The sequence below is a fragment of the Caretta caretta genome, chromosome 2, assembly GCF_965140235.1.
Source record: "Caretta caretta isolate rCarCar2 chromosome 2, rCarCar1.hap1, whole genome shotgun sequence".
Lineage (NCBI taxonomy): Eukaryota > Metazoa > Chordata > Testudines > Cheloniidae > Caretta > Caretta caretta.
Window position 1 is genome coordinate 269,900,370 of NC_134207.1, and position 22,081 is coordinate 269,922,450.

A 22,081-nucleotide genomic window follows, 5' to 3' on the forward strand; every position below is an offset into this window, starting at 1 on the left:
AACTTGTTGGATAATCTGTGCCCTGCTGTGTTATTTTCCACAACAGATGTCTGAGTAGTTGAAGTCTCCCATCACCACCAAGAACATAAGGTTGTTATTTGCTGACTTGTCCTAATTTGCTAAACACTGCCCCATGACGTAGTACTTCATGGAACTAGGTGACCACTGGGGGGGGGGGTGCACAGCCCCCTGGGGACGCGGGGGGGGGGTTTGGGGAAATGTGGGGGGGGGTGCACAGCCCCCTGGGAGCACGGGGGGGGGTTGGGGAAATACGGGGGGGTGCACAGCCCCCTGGGGGTACGGGGGGGGTTGGGGAAATGCGGGGGGGTGCACGGCCCCCTGGGGAGCGGGGGGGGTTGGGGAAATGCGGGAGGGTGCGCAGCCCCCTGGGGAGTGGGGGGGGTTAGGGAAATGTGGGGGGGTGCACAGCCCCCTGGGGGCATGGGGGGGTTGGGAAAATGTGTGGGGGGGTACACAGCCCCCTGGGGGCACGGGGGGGGTTGGGAAAATGTGTGGGGGGGTGCACAGCCCCCTGGGGAGGGTTGGGGAAATGCGGGGGTGTGCACAGCCCCCTGGGGGGTGGGTGGGGGGGTTAGGGAAATGCGGGGGGGTGCACAGCCCCCTGGGAACACGGGGGGGTTGGGGAAATGTGTGGGGGGGTGCACAGCCCCCTGGGGGCACGGGGGGGTTGGGAAAATGTGGGGGGGGGTGCACAGCCCCCTGGGGGCACGGGGGGGTTGGGAAAATGTGTGGGGGGGTGCACAGCCCCCTGGGGAGGGTTGGGGAAATGCGGGGGTGTGCACAGCCCCCTGGGGGGCGGGTGGGGGGGGTTAGAGAAATGCGGGGGTGTGCACAGCCCCCTGGGGGGCGGGTGGGGGGGTTAGAGAAATGCGGGGGGGTGCACAGCCCCCTGGGGGCATGGGGGGGTTGGGAAAATGTGTGGGGGGGTACACAGCCCCCTGGGGGGCGGGTGGGGGGGTGGGGAAATGCGGGGGTGTGCACAGCCCCCTGGGAGCACGGGGGGGTTAGGAAAATGTAGGGGGGGTGCACAGCCCCCTGGGGGGGTTGGGGAAATGCAGGGGGGGTACACAGCCCCCTGGGGGGCGGGTGGGGGGGGTTATGGAAATGCAGGGGGTGTGCACAGCCCCCTGGGGACACAGGGGGGGTTGGGGAAATGCAGGGGGGGTACACAGCCCCCTGGGGGGCGGGAGGGGAGGTTAGGGAAATGCGGGGGGGTGCACAGCCCCCTGGGGGGCAGCGGGGGGGTTGGGGAAATGCAAGGGGGGAGCACAGCCCCCTGGGGAGGGTTGGGGAAATGCGGGGGGGGGGTGCACAGCCCCCTGGGGGGCAGCGGGGGGGTTGGGGAAATGCGGGGGGGGTGCACGGCCCCCTGGGGGCGGGGGGGTTGGGGAGGCCCCGGTTTCACCCCGTTCTCCCCCCGGGGGCAGCCCCTCGGCCGCGCACACCGAGGAGGCGCTGCCGGGACGGGGCGCTGGGGAGCCGGGGCGGCCCATGCCGGGCGCTGCCGCCTGGGGGAGGGGAAATAAACGAGCCCCTTTGCCCCCCCCCCTTGCTGCAAACACGGGGGCGCAGCCCCCCCCGGGTCACTGCCCCCCCCCCGTGCCCCTGCCTCGCCCCTGGGTTAACCCCGCTCCCCCCCATCCCTCAGCCCCCCCCAACCCTGCCGCCCCTTCCGGGACCCCCGCCCCCCCCGTCAACTTCCGGCCCCCCCCCGGTACCCCCCCCGTGCGAAGCGGAGGAACCCCCGGGCACGGACGGGCAGAGGGAAGGGCAGCGGCCTCAGCAGGTGTTACTGCGCATGCGCCGTTCGCCTGCGCATGCCCAGTGCGCCCCGCGCCCCCCGGTGCCGCAGGGAGCCGCGTCCAACCCCGGCCGGAGCCTCCCGCGGAGCCGCGAGCGGCCGGGCCGGGCCGGCGGGAACATGCCCAGCGCGGGCTCGGCGCAGGTGGGCGGCCCGGGCCCGGGCTCGGGGGAGCGCGGCGGGGGCGGCCGGGGCCGGGCTGGGGCGAGCGGCACAAAGAGCGGCGGGACCCCCCCCCCGGGACCCCCCCCGCCCCACGGGGTCTCCCCCTCCCGGGCCCCCTCCCTGCCCGGCCCCCCCCCGGGACCCCCCCCGCCCCATGGGGTCTCCCCTCCCGGGCCCCCTCCCTGCCCGTCCCCCCCGGCCCCGCCCCACGGGGTCTCCCCCTCCCGGGCCCCCTCCCTGCCCGGCCCCCCCCCGGGATCCCCCGCCCCATGGGGTCTCCCCTCCCGGGCCCCCTCCCTGCCCGTCCCCCCCCTCCCCGCCCCACGGGGTCTCCCCTCCCGGGCCCCCTCCCTGCCCGTCCCCCCCGGGACGCCCCTCCCCGCCCCACGGGGTCTCCCCTCCCGGGCCCCCTCCCTGCCCGTCCCCCCCGGGACCCCCCCTCCCCGTCCCACGGGGTCTCCCCTCCCGGGCCCCCTCCCTGCCTGGCCCCCCCCGGGATCCCCCTCCCCGCCCCACGGGGTCTCCCCCTCCCGGGCCCCCTCCCTGCCCGTCCCCCCCGGGACCCCCCTCCCCGCCCCACGGGGTCTCCCCTCCCGGGCCCCCTCCCTGCCCGTCCCCCCCCGGGACCCCCCCTCCCCGCCCCACGGGGTCTCCCCTCCCGGGCCCCCTCCCTGCCCGGCCCCTCCCTGCCCCGCCCCACGGGGTCTCCCCCTCCCGGGCCCCCTCCCTGCCCGGCCCCCCCCGGGATCCCCCTCCCCGCCCCACGGGGTCTCCCCTCCCGGGCCCCCTCCCTGCCCGGCCCCCCCCCACGGGACCCCCCCCGCCCCACGGGGTCTCCCCCTCCCGGGCCCCCTCCCTGCCCGTCCCCCCAGGGCCCACCCCTCCCCACGGAGTCTCCCTGCCCGGCCCCTCCCTGCCCCATGGAATCTCCCCCCAGGCCCCCTCCCTGCCAGGCCCCCCCTGCCCCCCCGGGGTCTCCCCCTCTGGCCCCATCCCTGCCTGGCCCCCCGCCCTGCAGCCGGAGCACTCAGCAGCGCTGCCCGGGGGGGAGCAGAGGCCCAGGGCCCCCTGGTTCCGGCCTGGGCACTGCGGGGGCGATTGCTGCTTGAGCTGCTCGCTCCCCTTTGGTCGGCCTGAGCTTCAGCTCCCCGTAAACCAGTGTAAATGGCGTCCAGCGGAGCTGGTCCTGATTCGCTCCAGATTCCGGCCGGGCTGCCCGGCTGGGTGGTGACAGGCTCCTACCAAGCTAGGGTTGTGCAGCTTTTGGGAAGGGCCCGGGGCTGAACCTCCTAGGCCAGCCCAGCCCCTCCAGGGACAGAGCCTAGCGCCGAAAGGCTCCTCTCTCCGCACTGGGGGAGTGGCAGGGAGATGGCACCGGACTCACCCCAGGGGCGGCCCCTTAAAGCCCCTGGCACCAGGGCAGGAATGAATTCTGGTCACTGCCTTTCAGCTCCCTGAAACGCCGGCAGCTCCTCCCTGCCCTACGTCTGCTCCAGAGGGGTTATGCATAGCCACGCCGGAGACCTTGGGGCTCACCCGGCACTGATAATGGCGATTCGGGGATGGGCATCGGTGTGTCAGAAGCTGGGTTCCCAAGGAAACCGGCACTGCCAAACCCCACTCAGAATCCGCCAGAGTCCTTCAAGTCCCAGGCTCAGAAACTGGGGGCCGGCCAGTGACCTGTCCTGTCATGGGCACGCTGTAAAGGAAGGGGCAGCTGTTTCCCCAGACAAGCTGCTCCCTCCTGCCTGGCACGCCCCTCTGCAGGGTAGCAGTGCCCTCTCACTGGGCACAGCTTGCCTGTTCTTGGGCACCCCTGGAAGTGCCCATTTATCTGAAACAAGGAACCAGCATGCACAAGCTTTGGGGCCTGGTCCTGCTGGGACCCGGAGAGCCTTCCACAAGCGCGGAAGCGGCTGGCGCTGGTCCCCTCGCAGGACAGACTCCGCAGCCAGCCCTTTGGGTGTTACTAAAGCGCAGGAACCTGGGTGGGGTTTCACCTTCCTCTGCAGCATGGGGCACAGGTCAGTTGCTGGTTTAAACTAGTGTAAATGGTGGACTCTGTCATTTGAAGTCTTTAAATCATGATTTGAGGACGTCAGTAACTCGGCCAGAGGTGAGGGATCTGTTACAGGAGTGGGTGGGTGAAGTTCTGTGGCCTGCGATGTGCAGGAGGTCAGACTAGATGATCATGATGGTCCCTTCTGGCCTTAGAGTCTAGGGGGTGTTTTTCCATGGGAGAGGGATCATGGGAAATCCACCTAGTTGATCCTAGTGGATGATTCCTGCTCAGTGCTCCAGGAGAAAATGACTCCATCTCCGAGACCCCTGCCCATGCGCCCTGGGTCTGCCTAGACCCCGAACTGGCAGCCAGTTTAAGCCAGGTCCATGGGTGGAGGAAAGCCTGTGGCTAAGGGCCTAAGCCCCCTTTGATATCCCTACTTACTGGCATCCAACTAACTGTCACTTGTTCTCTTGAACCGTGGTCTGGGGAGAGATTTTCATAAGCAAGTCGTGATTCAGGGCACCTCAGCGTTTGGGTGCCCAACGGGAGACTCTGTAAAGGGGCCTGGTTTTCATGGGGAGTTGAGCACCCGCTCTCTCTTGAGAAAAACATCAACCCTCTTTAACGTGTCACAAGTGTGACCCCCCCGAGTCACTCGGCACTTCTGAAAATCTGCACTGTGGTGAATTGGGCATGTTCCTCCAGCATTGGAGACTACCAGCGGTTTGCCCTGTGAGCAGGAAGCCATGCTCTGTATTGACCCTAAGCTGCCCTGGTTAGAGGAATGCCCACTTGGTTCCCTAGTGCTGGTTTGGACACTCTGACCGGCAGCTGATTACATACGATATACTGATCTCCATCTAAAAACACAGGCTTCATAAAAGCAACCACAGGTGTTGTGACAGCTGGAAGAGGATTGGTTACTCAATGCACGGGTCTTAGAGCCATCCAACGATAAGATTCCTCTGGTAAAGATGTGACGTGGGGCTGAAAATGCACCAGTGTGTGGAGGGCCGGCACTTGTGGCTGAAGTGGGGCATCAGTGGTGCACAGCCCCAGCAGTGAACTTTGCCTCTGGTGAATTCATTTGATGTTATGCACGGATCTGCCTAGACATGAAAGCTAAATTAAGGTTAAAGACCAAAATAGTCAGGAAACTAATTATATTGGTATTGCTAGGAGCCTATTACCAGATCCCCCAGGCACCAGTGGGTACACTTGAAAGAATATTACTTCCTAGGAAAGTCGCAAGCTGCCCTCCTCTTCCTTCTGAGGTGGTTATTTCCAAGAACAGCAGTGCTGGGAGCAGCTAATTAGTGTGTTAGGAGAAGGCTGGCAGATGGACCCAAGGCTTGCAACACTCCCTGAGGCTTGGAAGACTCGCTGAGCCCAATTTCTGTTGGCTGTGCAAGAGTTATGCAAGGCAAAGTAAGAATTCAGGTTCTCATAGCAACCTCCGCTCACCCACTTGGCATGGATATGTGCAGATTTGGATCGCTGGTTAGGCTGCTGAGTGCTTCCTTCATCTATGCTGCACGTGCACCCTGGGTGAGTGCGCCCCGCTGTGCGGAACTGACATGTTCCTTCTGCAACATGCCGACCAGCTCCTCGGCTGGTGGGGATGGGTATAAACATCACTGATGTCCAAGGGGCTAGTGCTGGCTTGTGCCAGCTGAGGAGCTGGACCTCACTGGGTTTTGGGGGAGCTCCAAACCATAGGTCTTGTCCACACCGGGCCTTTCTGCCCAAGCCGTCCCTCTCTGCCTCTGGTGCTGCTCTGCCAGCAGGAGTGCCAGTGTAGATCAGCCATTGGTGTTTTCACTGCCTTGCTCTCTAGACCTCCAGCTCTGCTCAGATCAGGACACGATGGTTAAAATGCCAGGGCCAGCTGTCGTCCTGTCTACACCAGCACCCCCATTGCTGCTATGGGTGGAGCTGAATCTGGGAGGCGAAGTTGGGAAACTTTTGGAAATAAACTTCAGTTAGACACTGCCCTGGATGGTAGCGATGGGAGTTCGATCCTCCGGCCCAGTGCAGGTTTATCCAGCTTCCAGCCTTGGGTGACTCTAAAGCCACGTTTTAACATTATTTTGACCCAACAGTATTATAATGTGGTTTCTTCTTGGCTGTGTGGACAGAAAAAACAGCCCCCCCCCCGAAACACCTCCCCCCACTTTAACCATATAAGGGGGCCGTAGTTTAACCCTCCTCCGTATCAAAGATAAAACATGTTTCCTCACATGGTTGTAACGTGTTTTCTTTTTCCTCTCATGACAATCCAGCTGCTATTTCTGTAGCTTAGACAGAGCCCAAGGTTTGTGCCTGATTTCAACACTCCCACTCTTGTCCCATCTTCCTAGTTTAAAGACACTCCTGTAACCTCTGGGTAACCCGCCCAAGCCCGTTTGCCCAGAAACAAGTGCCCAGGCTTCTTAGGGGTAACCAGCCCTCAGTGCCTGGGGGAGCCCGCCTGGCTCAGCTGAAGGCAATAGGAGCTTGGTCACCTCAAGCTTATTCTGTGTCCAGAGGTGTCCCGGTCCCTGGGGGGTGTAGGCCCCCGGGGCTCTTTGAGCTCCCTCGTGCTGGAGTGTTGAGCTTTCCGGTGGCTTTGTGCCTCAGGAGCGTTTCAGTGAAGGACATTTATTTCTCTGCCCTGCCCACACAGCTGGCTTTAAAAACAAACACAGTCCTACTCGTTTTCATTCGCCAGCATGATGACTGAGTTAAACCAAACTCTCAGTGCTTGTTCCGGAGCAGCAGAACCTCAGCGTTACGAACACCAGAGTTACGGACTGGCCGGTCAGCCACACACCGCATTTGGCACTGGAAGTACCTAATCAGGCAGCAGCAGAGACAAAAAAAAAAAAAGAAAAAAAAAAGAAAAGCAAATACAGTACTGTATTAAACGTAAACTACAAAAATAAAGGGAAAAGAAAACAGCATTTTTTCTCCATAGTGAAATATCAAAGCTGCATTAAGTCAGTGTTCAGTTGTAAACGTTTGAAAGAGCAACCCTAATGTTTTGTTCAGCGTTACGAACAGCCTGCATTCCCGAGGGGTTCGTAACTCTGAGATTCTACTGTGCTGAATGGCTCCTAGCATGAGCACCCAGCTGGGGAAACGAAGGTGAATTCTCTCGTGTGTCAGCAAAATAATTGGTAAAGACCAATTGGTTTGTGTCGTTTGTAGGGACTGTTTCAAAGCCTCTGTCAGAAGTCCCTCACTAGAAACTGCCAAGGGCACCGAAGGGAGTCATGGAGCAAGAGAGAAGGTTCTGTTGTGGATCGGTGACTGGCTACGAGATGGGACTAGACAGTCGATGTTCAGCGTGGCCAAAGGGGCACAGAGCATGCCGCAGTCTTCTAACCTAGGGCTGGTTTTTAGTATATTCATTAATTACCTGGAAAATGGGGTGAGTAGCCAGGTGGCAAAAACCACAGCAGACAATCAGGGTTAGTCAAGATTAGAGGAGACTGTGAGGAACTAGCAGGGGTGCCATTTAGGGGGGCAAGGAGATGGCTCTAGCCCCCCGCCCCTTCCGTAGGGGAGGTCTACTCGCCCTAGCCCCAGACGGAGCTCTTAACTGCAACAGCTTCAGTGTGATATGTGATGAATTTGGAAGCTGGGAGCAGCAGTCTTTGGGGCAGGGAGTTTGTTTACAAATAGGCAGGGTGATTAAGATAACAAAAGGCTTGTCATTAAAGTAAATTAAGGATCCTTAGATGATCCTGAAACCACTGCCAGACCATTCTGTTAAAAGGTAGGAAACAAAGGGTAGAATAAATGGTCAATTTCCAGAATGGAGAGAGGTAAATAGTGGTGTCCCCAAGGGGTCTGTACTGGGCCCAATGCTATTTAACATATTCATAAATGATCTGGGAAAAGGGGTAAACAGTGAGGTGGCAAAATTTGCAGATGATACAAAATTACTAAAGGCAGTTAAGACCCAGGCAGACTGCGAAGAGCTGCAGAAGGATCTCTCAAAACTGGGTGACTGGGCAACAAAATGGCAGATGAAATTCACTGTTGATAAATGCAAAGTAATGCATATTGGAAAACATAATCCCAACTCTACATGCAAAATGATGGGGTCTAAATTAGCTGAACCCGTCAATAAAGCGATCTTGGAGTCATTATGGATAGTTCTCTGCAAACATCTGTTCAATGTGCAGTGGCAATTAAAAAAGCTTCCAAAATATTGGGAATCGTTAGGAAAGGGCTAGATAAGACAGAAAATATCATATTGCCTCTATATAAATCCATGGTACGCCAACATCTTGAATGCTGCATGCAGATTTGGTCACCCCATCTCAAAAAAGATACATTGGAATTGGAAAAGGTACAGAGAAGGGCAGCAGAAATGATTAAGGGTATGAGGAGAGATTAATAAGACTGGGACTTTTCAGCATGGAAAAGAGACAAAGGGGGAATATGATACAGGTGTGGAGAAAGTAAAGAAGGAAGAAAAGGAGTACTTGTGGCACCTTAGAGACTAACCAATTTATTTGAGCATGAGCTTTCGTGAGCTACAGCTCACTCACGAAAGCTCATGCTCAAATAAATTGGTTAGTCTCTAAGGTGCCACAAGTACTCCTTTTCTTTTTGCGAATACAGACTGACACGGCTGTTACTCTGAAAGCTGTCATTAAAGAGGGAAGAGTTATTTACTCCTTCACAGAACACAGGAACTAGGGGTCACCCAATGACAGTAACAGGCAGCAGATTTAAAACAAACAAACAAACAAACAAAGTGTTTCTTCACAGTCAACCTGTGGAACTCTTTGTTAGGGGATGTTGTGAAGGCCAAGACTATAACAGGGTTCCAGTAAGAACTAGATACGTTCCTGGAGGATAGGTCCAGCAATGGCTATTAGCCAGGGTGGGCAGACATCCATGCATGTCCTTTGCCTCTGTTTGCCAGAAGCTGGGAGTGGGCAACAGGCCAACTTGATGATTCCCTGTTCTGTTCATTCCCTCTGGGGCACCTGGCATTGGCCACTGTTGGAAGACAGGATACTGGGCTAGATGGACCTTTGATCTTACCCAGTATGGCCATTCTGATGTTCTTCTGTAGAACCCAGATGTATCTGCTCCCTACTGTAACCCATTAGACCCCACTCCCCTCCCAGAGCTGGGATAGAACCCAGGAGTCCTGATAAGCGCGCGTGCTCTCTCTCTCTCTCTCTCTCTCTCTCTCTCTCTCCAGAGTTAGTAAGAATATACATTAAAATTTTAAACCAGTGTCCCTTAAGTGATTTGCCACAAGATGTTGTTAGAGTTGAGTGGGTCTAATATTTATTTATTTATTTTTTATAAAGGAATTAGATACAGGGCTCCTGTCAGCTAATTGCTAAATTACCTGCCAAAAAACTAGAGTTTTCAAGTGCCTACATAGCCCCAGGAATCACGGGTTATTCCCCCTTCCCCCACCACCAAAATCTGAAATGGTGCCCCTGGGAACAAGAGAGACCTAGCCAAGATAGGTGAATGGGCAACACCACAGCAGATGAAATTCACTGTTAACAAATGCAGAGCAAGGCAGTTTGGAAAGATCCATTTGAGCTATTTATTCACGTGTCTGGATTCTAGATCAATTGTCACCACTCAGACAAAGAGCTGGGTGTTATTGCAGCAGAGCAATGGAAACCTCCGCTCCACGTACAGCACTGGCCCAGAAAAGTATGTGACGTGTTAGTGTGCCTGAAGATACAGTAAATATCACACCGACATCATGTGTCAGGGGTGTGCCCTGCCCTGAATATTGTGTTCAGTTCTGGTCAGCCTGTCCCATCAGTTCAATAGCACATACAGAGGGAGTTCAGGGACTGGTGGCAAATTAGAGGCCAGGAGGGACTTGTGAGTGAGGTGAGATTGAGACTGTTTAGTTTAGAGAGGAGATGAATGAGAGAGGACAGGATAGAGGTATAAGAACTGACTGGCATAGGGAGGGTAAATTTGCTGCTTCTGTTTATCCTCTTGCCCAGTGCAAGAGCAAGGGAACATTTAGTGACATTGAAAGGCAGCAGAAACTGAAAAACGCAAAATTAGAATGCGGAACTCATTGCCACATGGCAATATTGAGTCCAGGAGCTTTGCAGAATTCAGAAAAACATTAAGCACTCAGGGTTAATGCAAGCATCCAACATTACATTAGACAGGATAATTAAATATAATTGTGGAAACTATAAATTCTGCTTCAGGGCCTGAGCTGATAGCAATCACAAAGACTTTTCCCCTAGAAGCAGGTTATTCGCGTTCTGTGACATGGTTTCTTGTACTTCCATTGAAGTAACTGGTACTGCTGCTGTTGGAGAGAGGGTACCCCTGCTCAGACCTAGTTTGGCAACTCCTAAATTCCTGTGTCAGCAGTGAGTGGATTATCGCTGTGACTCGAAAATGCCCCATCCCTGGACAAGGGTCAGGGCTGTAAGGGGCAGGATGCTGCTGATGCAGAAGATGCTAACCAGGTGACAATTTGTGATTTCAGGCTCCGGTGACATTTGAGGATGTTGCAGTCTATTTCTCGCCGGAGGAGTGGAAGGAGTTAGCGGAATGGCAGAAAGAACTGTACTGGGACGTGATGAAGGAGAATTACGAGCTCGTCACCTCGCTAGGTAAAGAGACACGTTTGTGCTACTGGGGGGCCGTGCAACACATGAAAAGCCACGTCACCAGACAGTTGCGTGGGATTCTCCCTGCGTGGAGCGTGTGAGAATTGTATCTCTGACAATTCTCAGCTCTTGGGGGAATGAACAGACAGGGAAGCGCCTGCTAGCGAGGTCCTGCAGTCTCATTTTTAAGTGGTGTTCATTTCCTAGACAAAATACTGCGGGCTGCAGTTAAGCTGGTGTGTGCATGGATAACTTTAGGGGGATAAAACGCTGCAGGGTGTTGTAAACCAAACCAAGAGTTCTGAATCCAGGAAACTCAAAGTTACATCTAAAGCAGCTAAGGTAAGAAACACACAGTGAAGACTCAGAACACCGCAACTCTGCCCTCCAGTGAGGTCACACAATGGCTGCAGTGTTATGAGTAAAAGCACTTCAGTATTTGTTGTTCCAGAAGAGAAACTGGTTTTAAAAGACACATGAGATGTCGTTTCCCCCTCATGGTGTCACGCCAGTGACATGGTGACGGTCAGAACCAGAATCGCTCCATTTCCCTTCGGAAGAAAAGGTTATCGATATCTGAAAGCGGGTGGCAGAACTGGACGCTGAGGCCAGCTGATAGCAACAGTAATGATCAGGCTGTAACTGAGGGTGGGCGAGACCAGCCAGCCGGCACACTGACCAGAATGCTTCACTTCCCTGTGAGGATTTGCATCAGAGGGGCGTGGGAGTTTGGAGGGAGGGGTTCTGTGGGGCGGGGGGTGTTCGGGTGCTAAGGGCGAGGGAGTTCCCTGCCTAGGACACTGCATAAAGGGAAGAGAATGGGAAATGGGAAGAGAGGGAGCTGGCAGACAGGTAATTACAGAGGAGCTGGAGTTAGGGTGCTGAGGGATAGAGACAAACTTGGGTATGTAGGTGCTGCTTCTCTGAGTCAGTTGCTCCTGCTCACATGAAGACCGAGCTGGGCCATAGGCAGTGGCTGAGTTGGGCAGGACGTTGAATGCAAGGGAAGGAGGTTGGGAATTCCTGCCGGAAGGCAGTGTGGACAGCTGGAGAAGGGTACCAGGGTTCGAGACGGAGAGAGTTGTTGGAGAAGATGATTTCAGCAACGCTTGGGACCGCAGCCAGTTTGATATGGGTCACCACATTCCCTGAACCGCGTTGGCAGGACCCATTTTTCCCCACAGCCCGTGTGAACCTCACGCCCGCTACCCAGATGCCACGAGAGCGGCGCGGAGGGAGAGAGCTGCACGGGCAGCTCCGTGTGTGTAGGAGCCATAACTTCTCCTGGTACAAGGACAAGGGCATTCCATGAAATTGAAAGGTACCTGTGAAGGGCTGCACTCAGTCCAGGTGTGCCTCCTTGAGGCTGTGGCTGGGAGTTAGCTTTTGCCCCATATGGCCCCCCCCTTGTCTGCTCCCGTTCTCTCTTTGCGACTCAAAGTGCTCCCTCTTCATGACTTGCCCCTGCAGCCTGGTTGCTGCACAATCCCCCAGCCTCCAGGGCGTTAGGAACAATCTTTTCCGATAGGCAGCGTATTCTGATGGTCCTCGCCCCTGCCTCTGAAGCCAGTGTGATTAGTCATGGTCCGACAGGAGAGGGGACTGGATAGATGACGGTCTGATCCAGTCTGGTGACTCCTGTGTGCTTTAACGTTTCCACGAGCCGGTTTCAGAGCTGGCGGAATTCAGCGGAAGCTGATAGAGCTTTATCCCTCAGCTTGTAACCTGCCTGCTGGGTGCAGGCATGCACAAGGGGAAGTGGAAGTAGCTGGGCAGTGAGGCAGTGTCAGGGAATGGGAGCTGATGTACAGTACAGGATGAGTGACTAGCTGGCAGGAGGATCGGTGATAAAGTTGCACCCACTTAAAGACTTTGATCTCAGTAGAGGGTAGGTGAATTTTCTCCAGGACAGTACCAGCAGCATGGAAGCCTGGGATTCATTTTAAGGCCATGGGGCTTCCAATAAGTACATAAAGTGATTTCCTAGATAGTGAGCAGCTTTCAAACTGGACCCCAACTTGTTTCCCATCCTCCTCCAGCTGCTTCTACTTGCCCCTCTGTGTGGTCTCCTGGGCTGCCCTTCCAGAGTGTGAGAAACTCTGGGGTGAGGGGAATCAGCAGCTAGCTTTCCTTCTCGGGTCCCCTGCTGAGGGAGCCCGGCTGCAGTGAGGCCGATCCAGCCATGCTGCTGACAGTGGCTAGGCAGATGCTGAGTTAAGACTGTTGCTCATTGTATACCCATGTGCTCGCTTTATTGGTATCCCATCACCTCCCTCCCCATAGCCCCATTTGTTTGTCTCCCCCAGCTGTTGTGTCTTGATACAACCTAGAGCGGGAGCTGTCTGGGGCAGGGATGGTCTGACGTCTCTTCACTGCATGTCTCACTCAGTGCCTGGCAAAATGGGACCCTGGTCCTTGACTGCATCCCTAGGTGCTGCTGCTATACAGACTGTAATGCTCCCAACGGTGATGCAAGAGCGTGAGTGTCAACCTCAGTGCAGCCTGTTCAAAACCAGGGCACAAACCCCAGCCAGACTCCAGCTGTGTGTCTCTTAGTCCCCAGCTGAGACATGGGAGACGTGGGCCCGAGCAGGGATCCGGCCTGTCCGCATCACACAAATAATACATAACAATAAGTCTGAGATTCCAACTGTGTTTCTCCCAGGGAGGTTTGACAGCCCCTGGGGGTTTGCAATTAATAGAAACTTTTGTTTAAACGAGAAACGTTTCTTTTGCTACCATCACATGGAATAACATCTGGTCTGTTGTTTTCTCTCTAGTAGATGATGAGATTGTGAATGAAAGTATGGAGGAGAAGAATCAGGAGGAAGATGCTGAAAACCTGCTTCCCGTGAAGACCTTTTCAGTGAAGCTTAAAGAGAAAGTTTCCCAAAGTTCAGTGAAGGTGAAAAACTGCCTGAGTCAGAGCAAACTCCAGACAACGCAAAGAAACTCAGTAGGAAACACGCAAGGGCTATCCACAAACAGCACGGCTCAGCAGAAAGCCCAGGTGACGGAGAGACCAGACGCCCTTCAGGAATGCAAACGAAGCTGTGTGGAGAAGACAGATCTCCTAATACGACAGAGGAACCACAAGAGGGAGAGGCCGTTTCCCTGCAGTGAGTGTGGGAAATGCTTCTCTCAGAAAGGGGACCTGAAGATCCACCTGAGAATCCACACAGGGGAGCGGCCATACGCATGCACCGAGTGTGGGAAAAGCTTCACCCAGAGGGGATACCTGAAGATCCACCTGAGACTCCACACAGGGGAGAAGCCCTTTCCATGCACTGAATGCGGAAAAAGGTTCCCGTCAAAGGGGGATCTCAAAATGCACCAGAGGAAGCACACGGGGGAGAGGCCCTTTCTGTGCAGTGAATGTGGGAAGAGCTTCACTCGCAAGGTGGACCTCAAAGTCCACCAGAGGAAACACACGGGAGAGAGGCCCTTTACTTGCACCGAGTGCGGGAAGAGTTTTACTTCCAAGGGCTATCTCAAGATACACCTGGGACAGCACAAGGGGAAGAGGCCGTTCACATGTCTGGAGTGCGGGAAAAGCTTCATTTCCAAGGGCTCCCTCAAGGCGCACCAGAGAATCCACACGGGTGAGACGCCCTTCACATGCACTGAGTGTGCGAAGAGCTTCACCACCAAGGGCTATCTCAAGATACACCAGAGGCTGCACACGGGGGAGACCCCGTATCCCTGTCCCGAGTGTGGGAAACGCTTCACCACCAAGGGCTATCTGAAGATACACCAGAAAATCCACACGGACGGGACCCCCTTCATCTGCAGTGATTGCGGGAAGAGCTTTGCCACCATGCGATATCTCAAGATGCACCAGAGAAGCCACACGGGGGAGACCACATTCACCTGCGCGGAGTGTGGGGAGAGCTTTGCCCAGAAGGGCTATCTCCGCATCCACCAGCGGATGCACACAGGGGAGGGCCTGTTCACCTGCTCTGACTGTGGGAAAAGCTTCACTGCCAAGTACCTGCGGATCCACCAGCGAATGCACACAGGGGAGAGGCCCTTCACTTGCACGGAATGTGGGAAAAGCTTCACTGCGGAGGGGTCTCTGAAAATCCACCTGAAGATCCACAGCAGGGTGCTGCTGAGTATATGCACCGACTGCGGGAAAAGCTTCTCCTCCATGCGCTATCTCAAGGTGCACCAGAAAACCCATTCCCAAGAGCCAGTGATACTACCCAGCGAAAGTGGGGACGGTTTCCCGCAGAAGATGCTTGCCACTGTCCCTCAGAAAGCCCACCGAGAAATGATCTCATTTACCTGCAAGGACTGTGGGAAAAGCTTCTGCCAGAAGTCTAATTTAATAACGCACCAGAAAGCCCACACGCAGGAGAGACAGGTTCTAACACACAGGCCCAGCGCCGGCCCTGCTGCCGCATCACTGACATCAGTGAAGTTGCACCCAGTGAATTTGGCTCAGGAAGTTTTAAGAGCAGGGAAAGATCATCTCGACCCAAATCCCTATCCCCTGGTCATGGATTTAAAGCCCAGCTTCCAGTTTGCTCTGCAGACCTGTCCACTTTCCCCAGGAGTAAATCTAGGTGTCTCTTGAGCTCATGTGGCATCCCGCTCCTGCTGATGACGTATTCCATGTGGTTATTGTTACCTTTTGCATGATGTAGCTCTGCCCAGGTTCCTCCATTTACTCCCAATTCCTAACCCTCCCCTGATGCACCCTTCCAAGGAAGCTGGATGGTACCCGGTCCTGTAGTGCCCCAGGTGGGGACTCACAAGAGCCTTACATGCTACCACATCCTTTGGTTTTCCTTCTCTTCTATCCATGCAGCATAGCATCTGGTCTGGCTTTTTTGCTGCAGCTTTGCATTGAGCAGGTGGTTTCAATGATTTTATCACAATCAATCCCACTTGCGTGCTGGGTGACTAGGGATACTGAGCATAGATTCCCCTCCATTGCTTGCTCACTCACACACTAATTTAATTGAACTGCATTTCTGATCAGTCAGTGCAGTCACCTACACAATACAGATCCTTTACCACCCAGTGCCCAGATCCGTATGATCTCTTCTGACTCCGTTTAGCATCATGTACAAACCCTGAGCTCTGGGGCTGCATTCATCCCACGTATAACTTCACTGGAGATACACCGGGGTGAATTGGGACTTTGCAGAAGCCTCCTTAGGATGGCAGAGGCCATAGAATCGACCCTGAGCCATTCCACTCATCATCCAGTCTGTTGCTCCCTGTTGACTCCTGTTCTGGGAGTGCCGCGTGTTAGAGAAAGTTCACTGAAAACCCAAGTTAACGTAACAGATGAGCAAACCGCAAAAGAGGCCAGGAATCATCGACGTGCTCAGTGCACGAAAAGTTCCCTCCGGAGGAGAAGGGGCAGAACTAGACAGCAAGCCCAGGCTAGAAAGAACAAATGTTGGTTCTGGTGGTGGTGGAAGAGCAGCGTGTGAGAAGATCCACCTTTGAGGCCAAGGGAGACATTGCACATGCAGCCGTCAGATGTATGGGGAGGGAGAAAAGCCAAAGTCACTGAAATGGCAGCATGGAGCCCATGACATTCATGCAATAAGTCCCTCTATATTCTACAGCAGAGAACTTGCAAGGGATCAAAGGCAGGTGGCAAACAGCAGAAGAGCTGCTGGCAAGGGGTCCAGGCTAACTCCCTGGAGAAGGTGGACGAAACTACAAGGATCATAATAATTATAGATGGAAAAGAGCTGCGAGATCATCTAAGTGATTATGTGACTGAGACCTGCCCCAGCCAGCTTCCTTCATTCCTGCATCTGTGTTTTAGGGGGCTCTGCTTCCCCCGGACATTGGGCTGGACGAGTTCCTGGGGGACACTGGGCAACAGCGGCTGAGGAGAAGGCATTCTGCCCCTTTCTCAGGTTTATTCCCACAGCAACCGATATTGTGCCAGGCTCCCCTGGAGTTTTGCAGTTACTAACTCTGGGCCTTATCCTTGTGGGACAGGTCAAACGATAGCATCTTGTAGGGCCCTGTACTGATACAGCCTCTGGGGATGGGGCTGGCTTTCACTCATCCCCACAGCCAGGCCTCTCCTGTGTCAGCTCCGCATGGCGTGTCCTGGGGCCAGAAGCAGCTTCCTTTTCTGTGAGGTGGTGTTCAGAGGGTCGGGTGTTCTGGCTGGTGCTCAGTGTCTCTGACTTGTCACACTTCCCGGTGAATAACTCCCAGAAGTTTTTAACACCAATGGTTGGCGCCTGTCCCGCAGGTTCCAGGGCTTGGAGATCTGGTTCTCCCAGCTCCTTCACTGCTGCACAGGAATCGTTCAGGATGTCCTTGATGTCTCCCAGTTGTCCTGCACGCACCTCGGGAGCTGCCTTTGTTCAGAGCGCCTGTGGATGTTTATGGCTCAAGGCAGTGCAGGTGCTCATGTGATGCTGATGGTGCTGCGGAGCGGGTAGGGCTGGGAGCTGGGGACTCCAGGGTTCTAACGGGCTCGGCTCCGGATTCCCTGTGTGGCCTTGAGTCACTGCCCCTCTCTGTGCTCCGGTTTCCCTTCTGTAAAAGGCAAGTAGGGCTCTCCAGCCACAAAGTGGAGCTAGTTCCTCTTGATCACAGCCCTAAATGCTGAGCGTCGCTCTGAGAGGACGCAGAGATGATCTCGCTGGGGAAAATGAGTCACTCACGGTCCCCTGACCTTCTTGAGGATTCAAGGCATGACATGTACAAGCTCCAGGGACTGGAAGCCAGGACTTTCACCTCTGACACTGGCTCAGTATGTAACCATGGAGATGTCACATTACCCGCTCTATGCCTCAGTTTCCCTGTCTGGAACGTGTAGGGTTGTGAGGATTAATGTTGATATTTGGCTTTGAGATGCACTGCTGAACGGCACTAGAGACAGGGCGAGTATTATCCTCACTAAGCAATTTCTGCGGGAGAGGTTTGCTTCACTGCTCTCAGTTCTTATGGGCACTTTCTACATGTGTTTTCCTAATATGCCAGTTACCAAAGGATCTGGGCACTAAAGCCACAAATTAATAAAAAATTAGGACCATCCTGCCTTCCCCTCAATGGAACTAGTCACAGAGCACAAGTGGTAATGCAGCAGATGGCAGAATCAGTTCTTTGGAGTGGCTGGGTCTTGCTCTAAAGGAAATACTATGGCCAGTCTATCTTCCTCCTCGGTAGCTTGGGGAGTCGGACGCCCCAGGGGTGCATATGGGAACTGTGAACAGATTCACCTGACACGCTGCCTGGTTCCATACATTTGCACTGAGCTGTGTTGCAATAAGAGATAAAGAGGTAGGAATAGCAGGCAGGGGGAGAAAGACACCATGGGTCATATTCTCAGCTGCAGTAAATCAGCATAGTGCTCCTGACTTCAGTGGCTGAATCCAGCCCCATGCTTCTGAACCCAGGAGTCTGCTGGTGCTGCCTAACATGGACATCCTGCTTCCCCTACCATCCCTGGCTTGGGTGTACAATCAAATTATTAAAGACACTGCCACTAATGTATGGTGGAAAGGCCAAGGCCAAATAAAACTATGCTACCCCATGGACTGCCATTAGGTTGTACAGATGTCACTGGCCAAAATTTGGTTGCACATAAATACCATTTATAAGGTAGAAAGGGCAATCCTGGACTCAAAACAAGTCTGGGAACCTGCTGTGTATTTCCATGCACGTTGGATGAGACTGGGAGCAGGGAGGACGGCATAGGACAAAAAGTGGGGGTTAATGGATTACAGATTGTTGTAATAAGCCCTAACTGAGTCCTCCTCCTCCTCAAAGGAAACCTGCATAACGCTTTCAAAAGACAAGCCTGGGAGCTTAAATCCCTAACTCTGCTAGACACTGAAGCTCATGGGCTGAACAGAGACACGGGAGTCCTGGCTTATTACAGCAATCTGTAACCTACTAACCCCCTGCTTTTTGTCCTCTGACCACAGAGGTGCTAACGGGACACTCTACCTTGCATGGTCCCTTGCAATACGCGCTAACTACTCATGCCAAACAATCCGTCCCACCTGGCCTTTAGCTGTGATGCTCCCAGTACGGTTCCCAGAGCTCTGGGCAGCTCTACACTTAAAACCCTGTCAGCGCAGCTGCGCCACTGTAGTGTGTAAGTGAAGCTGCTCCTGTGCCGATGGGAAAGAGCTCTCCCAGCGGCATAGTTAACCCACCTCCCCGAGAGGCGGTAGCTGTGTCGGCAGGAGAAACTCTGCTGACATAGTGCTGTCTACATCGGGGGTGTGTGTGTGTGTGTTAGGTGTGGATTTTTCACACCCCAAGCGACGTGATTATACCGATTCAGGTCTGCAGTGTAGACCAGACCTCTGTGCGGCTTGAAAGCTTGTCTCTCACCAGGAGAAGCTGATCCAATACAAGGTGTTACATCCCCACCTACGCTAGAGGGCGAAATTCATAGAGCACAAGGCCTATGTCCCGTGTCAGCCTCTCTGCTGCCCTCTGCCTAGTAGGAGAATTTCACCTCGGGTGAGTGTTAGACCCAAAGGACGGATGATGCCAGGGGCTAGATAAATGAGGTTGAAAGGACCAGACGTAGGCATCAAAGAACAGCCTATGAGTGCTGTGAGGAGCCTCAGACATGCTACACCAATTAACCACCTGGCTATCGGGCAGTTAAGGCACCAGCGGAGAACAGCCAGATGCTATGGGGGCAGGGCAGGGCAGACAAGACAATTCCATCAGTGCAGAGCTGAGAAAGGAAGCTCAAGAGGACTGACATAGAATCATAGTGCTGGGTTTGAGAAATCCTTTGGTTAGGGAAGGAAATTAGTTGAATATTTGCTCCATTTACAAAGAGCCGTTACAGCAAATATAGAAAGTGGACATTAATATACTAATATGGAGAAAAGGCCATAAATTCAGGCAACTGAATGATGGGTTTTGAAGGACACGTTTTCAAGCCTCTTCAGCATAAATCTTAAAAAGAAGACAAGCCCCGGGAAAGCCCCAGGATGTAAGAACTTAAGATCCTACCTGGTTTCTCCATTTAAGTTGTTCTGTGAATCTGAAAGGTAAAGATTTGGTATCTAAATCTTTCCAGAGAGGTTCTGGAGATGCCTCAAGAAATGAGAAGTGGCTCAGAGAAAATGGCAGGACCAGAATCCAGAAGCCCATCTGGGTTACAGTAAATGGAACATGGGTTAAACAAGATGGTAAGAAGCAGCAGAAGAGGGTGAACTGCCAGAAGTCGGAGCAGACTCTGAGCATATGTGTGAGGAAAACGGGAACACTGAGCTCTATAGCTGCGATTCCTGATGCGTCACCTTTCTTTCTAGTCCTGGAGGAAACACAACATAAAGCCATTTGTTGCCTTAACGTAATGGGCTCAACCAGTCCTTGAAACTGAAACTAAAGTGACCTCTTTGTGAGTTTGCTTGAGGGTGACTTCTGAGGTTCAGAAAGGGGTCATGATGCTTTCCAGTGTCTTCAGTGTTTGATGAGTGATTTCTGGTTTTTCTATTTTACCATTGCAGGGACTCCATGATAAGGGGCCAAACCCAGTCTCATTTACAACCATGTAAATTCCACAGGGAGGGTCAGGCCAATGTCCATTAGAGGCCAATCTAAGGGCTCCCACTGACTTTCACAGCATTGAATCAGGCCTGAACTCCACTGCAGTCAGGGAAGCTGCTCCATAATTCAGTTGCTGTGTGGAAGAGTGGAATCGGGCCCCAGGGTGGAACCTTGCCAAAGGGGATAGGAGAAATGTGTTTCTTTAACCTACTGAGAAGATGAGGCAGGGGCTGTAAACAGAAATGTTTGAATGTAAATACAACGAGGACACATTGCATGGGTTTCTGATTTTAATTATGGTTTTTTTTCATGCGTTGTATTGTTGGTCTCTCTACAAGGAAACAGGGAGAGAGGCTGGATAAAGCCAGGGCCAAGGCGTGCCTCTGTTGGAATCAGTGGGACAGGGTTTCACTTTTCATTCTGATCCTTGGGATTTGTTTTCCAGGCGTGATCACAGGTTTTCCAAGTATGGGTCTAGTTATTTCGTCTGACCAAGTACGAGTTTGGGCTCCACGGTAGCACTGTGAGAATCAGAGAGAAAGGGGAAAGTCAGATATAGGGTCCTATTATCTTCATTGCTCAGCCCGGAAGGGGATTAGAGGAAGAAACCCCGCAAACAAGCTGATGTGATGCTGTCCACTTTCCATCTGAGCCAGAGGAACCCTTTCCCATGTGGTAGCTTGCTGCAGGGTTTAGAGCTGAACTGGGGAAAAAAGTCCTTTATTTCCACTATGGTTTTCTATAGTGCTAGAACTTTTTGCAAAGCGCATAAAAACTAGTTCTGTGCGGGCTATTAGAGTAGGAGAGCACAAACATGTATGCGTCTGCTGTGCTGTTGATTCTACAAAGCTACTATTCCCAGCGTTACGCAGAGCGTGAAATGGAATTTAACAAAGTTTCAGGTTTCTGGGGTAAAGTAGGCCTGAAATATTGGCACTTAATTGTCTTCCTAAACAAAATAATTCAGCTAGTTTTATAAGGAATGAACATATTCCTTACAAGAGAATTTGTATATTTAATACATTCTTTTTGCTGATAGCTTTGAAGAATGATCTCAGAAGAAAAGGTCTGCAAATCTTAGACTGCTACAATCTGTATGATTTAGATGAACATTTTAAATTTTTTCCTTTTGTCAATCAACGTCACCAATAAAGGCTTGTTTCTTTTAGAGACTATGTAGGTACAGGCTGGTAACTTTGTATAGCGTGCAAAACACTCAAACATTAAGAGAGATTATCCTAACAAAATCTAAAAGGGACACAGTATTATGGGATGTAAAATGGCATGATCTCCAACTGGATAACGCAGCACTGGGTGGCCATGGGAGTATGATGACTACAGCCTTAGACTGTACTACAGTCATATGGCACATTCAAAGACAGACAGACCTCAAGAAGATACAGCCATACTTGATGCTTGGAAGTTCTAGCAAGATATGGGACTGGGGCTGGAGCGGCTGTTGGCTCTGTCTTATATACCGAGTAATATTTCTGAGCCCGCTCTGGTGCAGGTACTTTTCGTGTTTTAGGCTTCGTTACTCAGTGTGTACTAATAATGAAACACATGGTAAACATGCAAAAGAAATTAAGGGTTGTCTATATATATAAGGTAATCATGGCATCCATGTCTCACATGTATTTGGCTATTCTGTATGCATAATTTATGCCTGTTGATTACTTTATTTAATCTTTGGCTCTTTTTTGCTTCTTTGCTCGTTTGTTCTTCTCTATATTTCTCTAAATAAAGAGGAAAGAAAAAGTTAAGGAGGAAAAGTCAAAATCTCTGTCAGGTGCGAGTGTAACAGATAAAATAGCCGTTCGTGCGGCATTTCACATAGTACCACACATGCCGATTAAAAACGAGCACTGTACAGTATGAGGGAAGCACACGTTAGATGGATTAAGAGCTGGCCAGTTAACAGATCTCAAAAAGTACTTGCCAATGAGGAATCTTTGAATGGGGATGTTT

General features: G+C 53.3%; 1 protein-coding gene across 5 annotated transcripts; it reads left to right on the plus strand.

The window, feature by feature from the left end:
- Positions 1-1,859: 1,859 nt before the first annotated feature.
- On the plus strand, positions 1,860-21,876 carry LOC125632979 (uncharacterized). 5 transcript variants are annotated; one of them, XM_048842002.2, is made up of 4 exons: positions 1,870-1,966; positions 7,182-7,404; positions 10,480-10,606; positions 13,384-21,876. In XM_048842002.2, exons 2-4 carry the CDS (start codon positions 7,312-7,314, stop codon positions 15,180-15,182), a joined length of 2,019 nt encoding a protein of 672 aa, XP_048697959.1. In that variant the 5' UTR covers positions 1,870-1,966; positions 7,182-7,311; the 3' UTR covers positions 15,183-21,876. The 5 variants fall into 5 exon arrangements, with proteins under 5 accessions (XP_048697961.1, XP_048697959.1, XP_048697960.1 ...); XM_048842003.2 differs by having other exon boundaries at positions 13,387-21,876; XM_048842004.2 differs by lacking the exon at positions 7,182-7,404 and having other exon boundaries at positions 1,860-1,966.
- The last annotated feature ends 205 nt before the right edge of the window (positions 21,877-22,081 follow it).

Coding starts and splice junctions, on each gene's coding strand:
- LOC125632979 (XM_048842002.2), top strand. CDS start 7,312: ATGTTCAGCGTGGCCAAAGGGGCACAGAGCATGCCGCAGTCTTCTAAC. Junction 7,405..10,479: donor TTAATTACCTGGAAAATGGG/GTGAGTAGCCAG, acceptor TTGTGATTTCAG/GCTCCGGTGACATTTGAGGA. Junction 10,607..13,383: donor CGAGCTCGTCACCTCGCTAG/GTAAAGAGACAC, acceptor TTTTCTCTCTAG/TAGATGATGAGATTGTGAAT.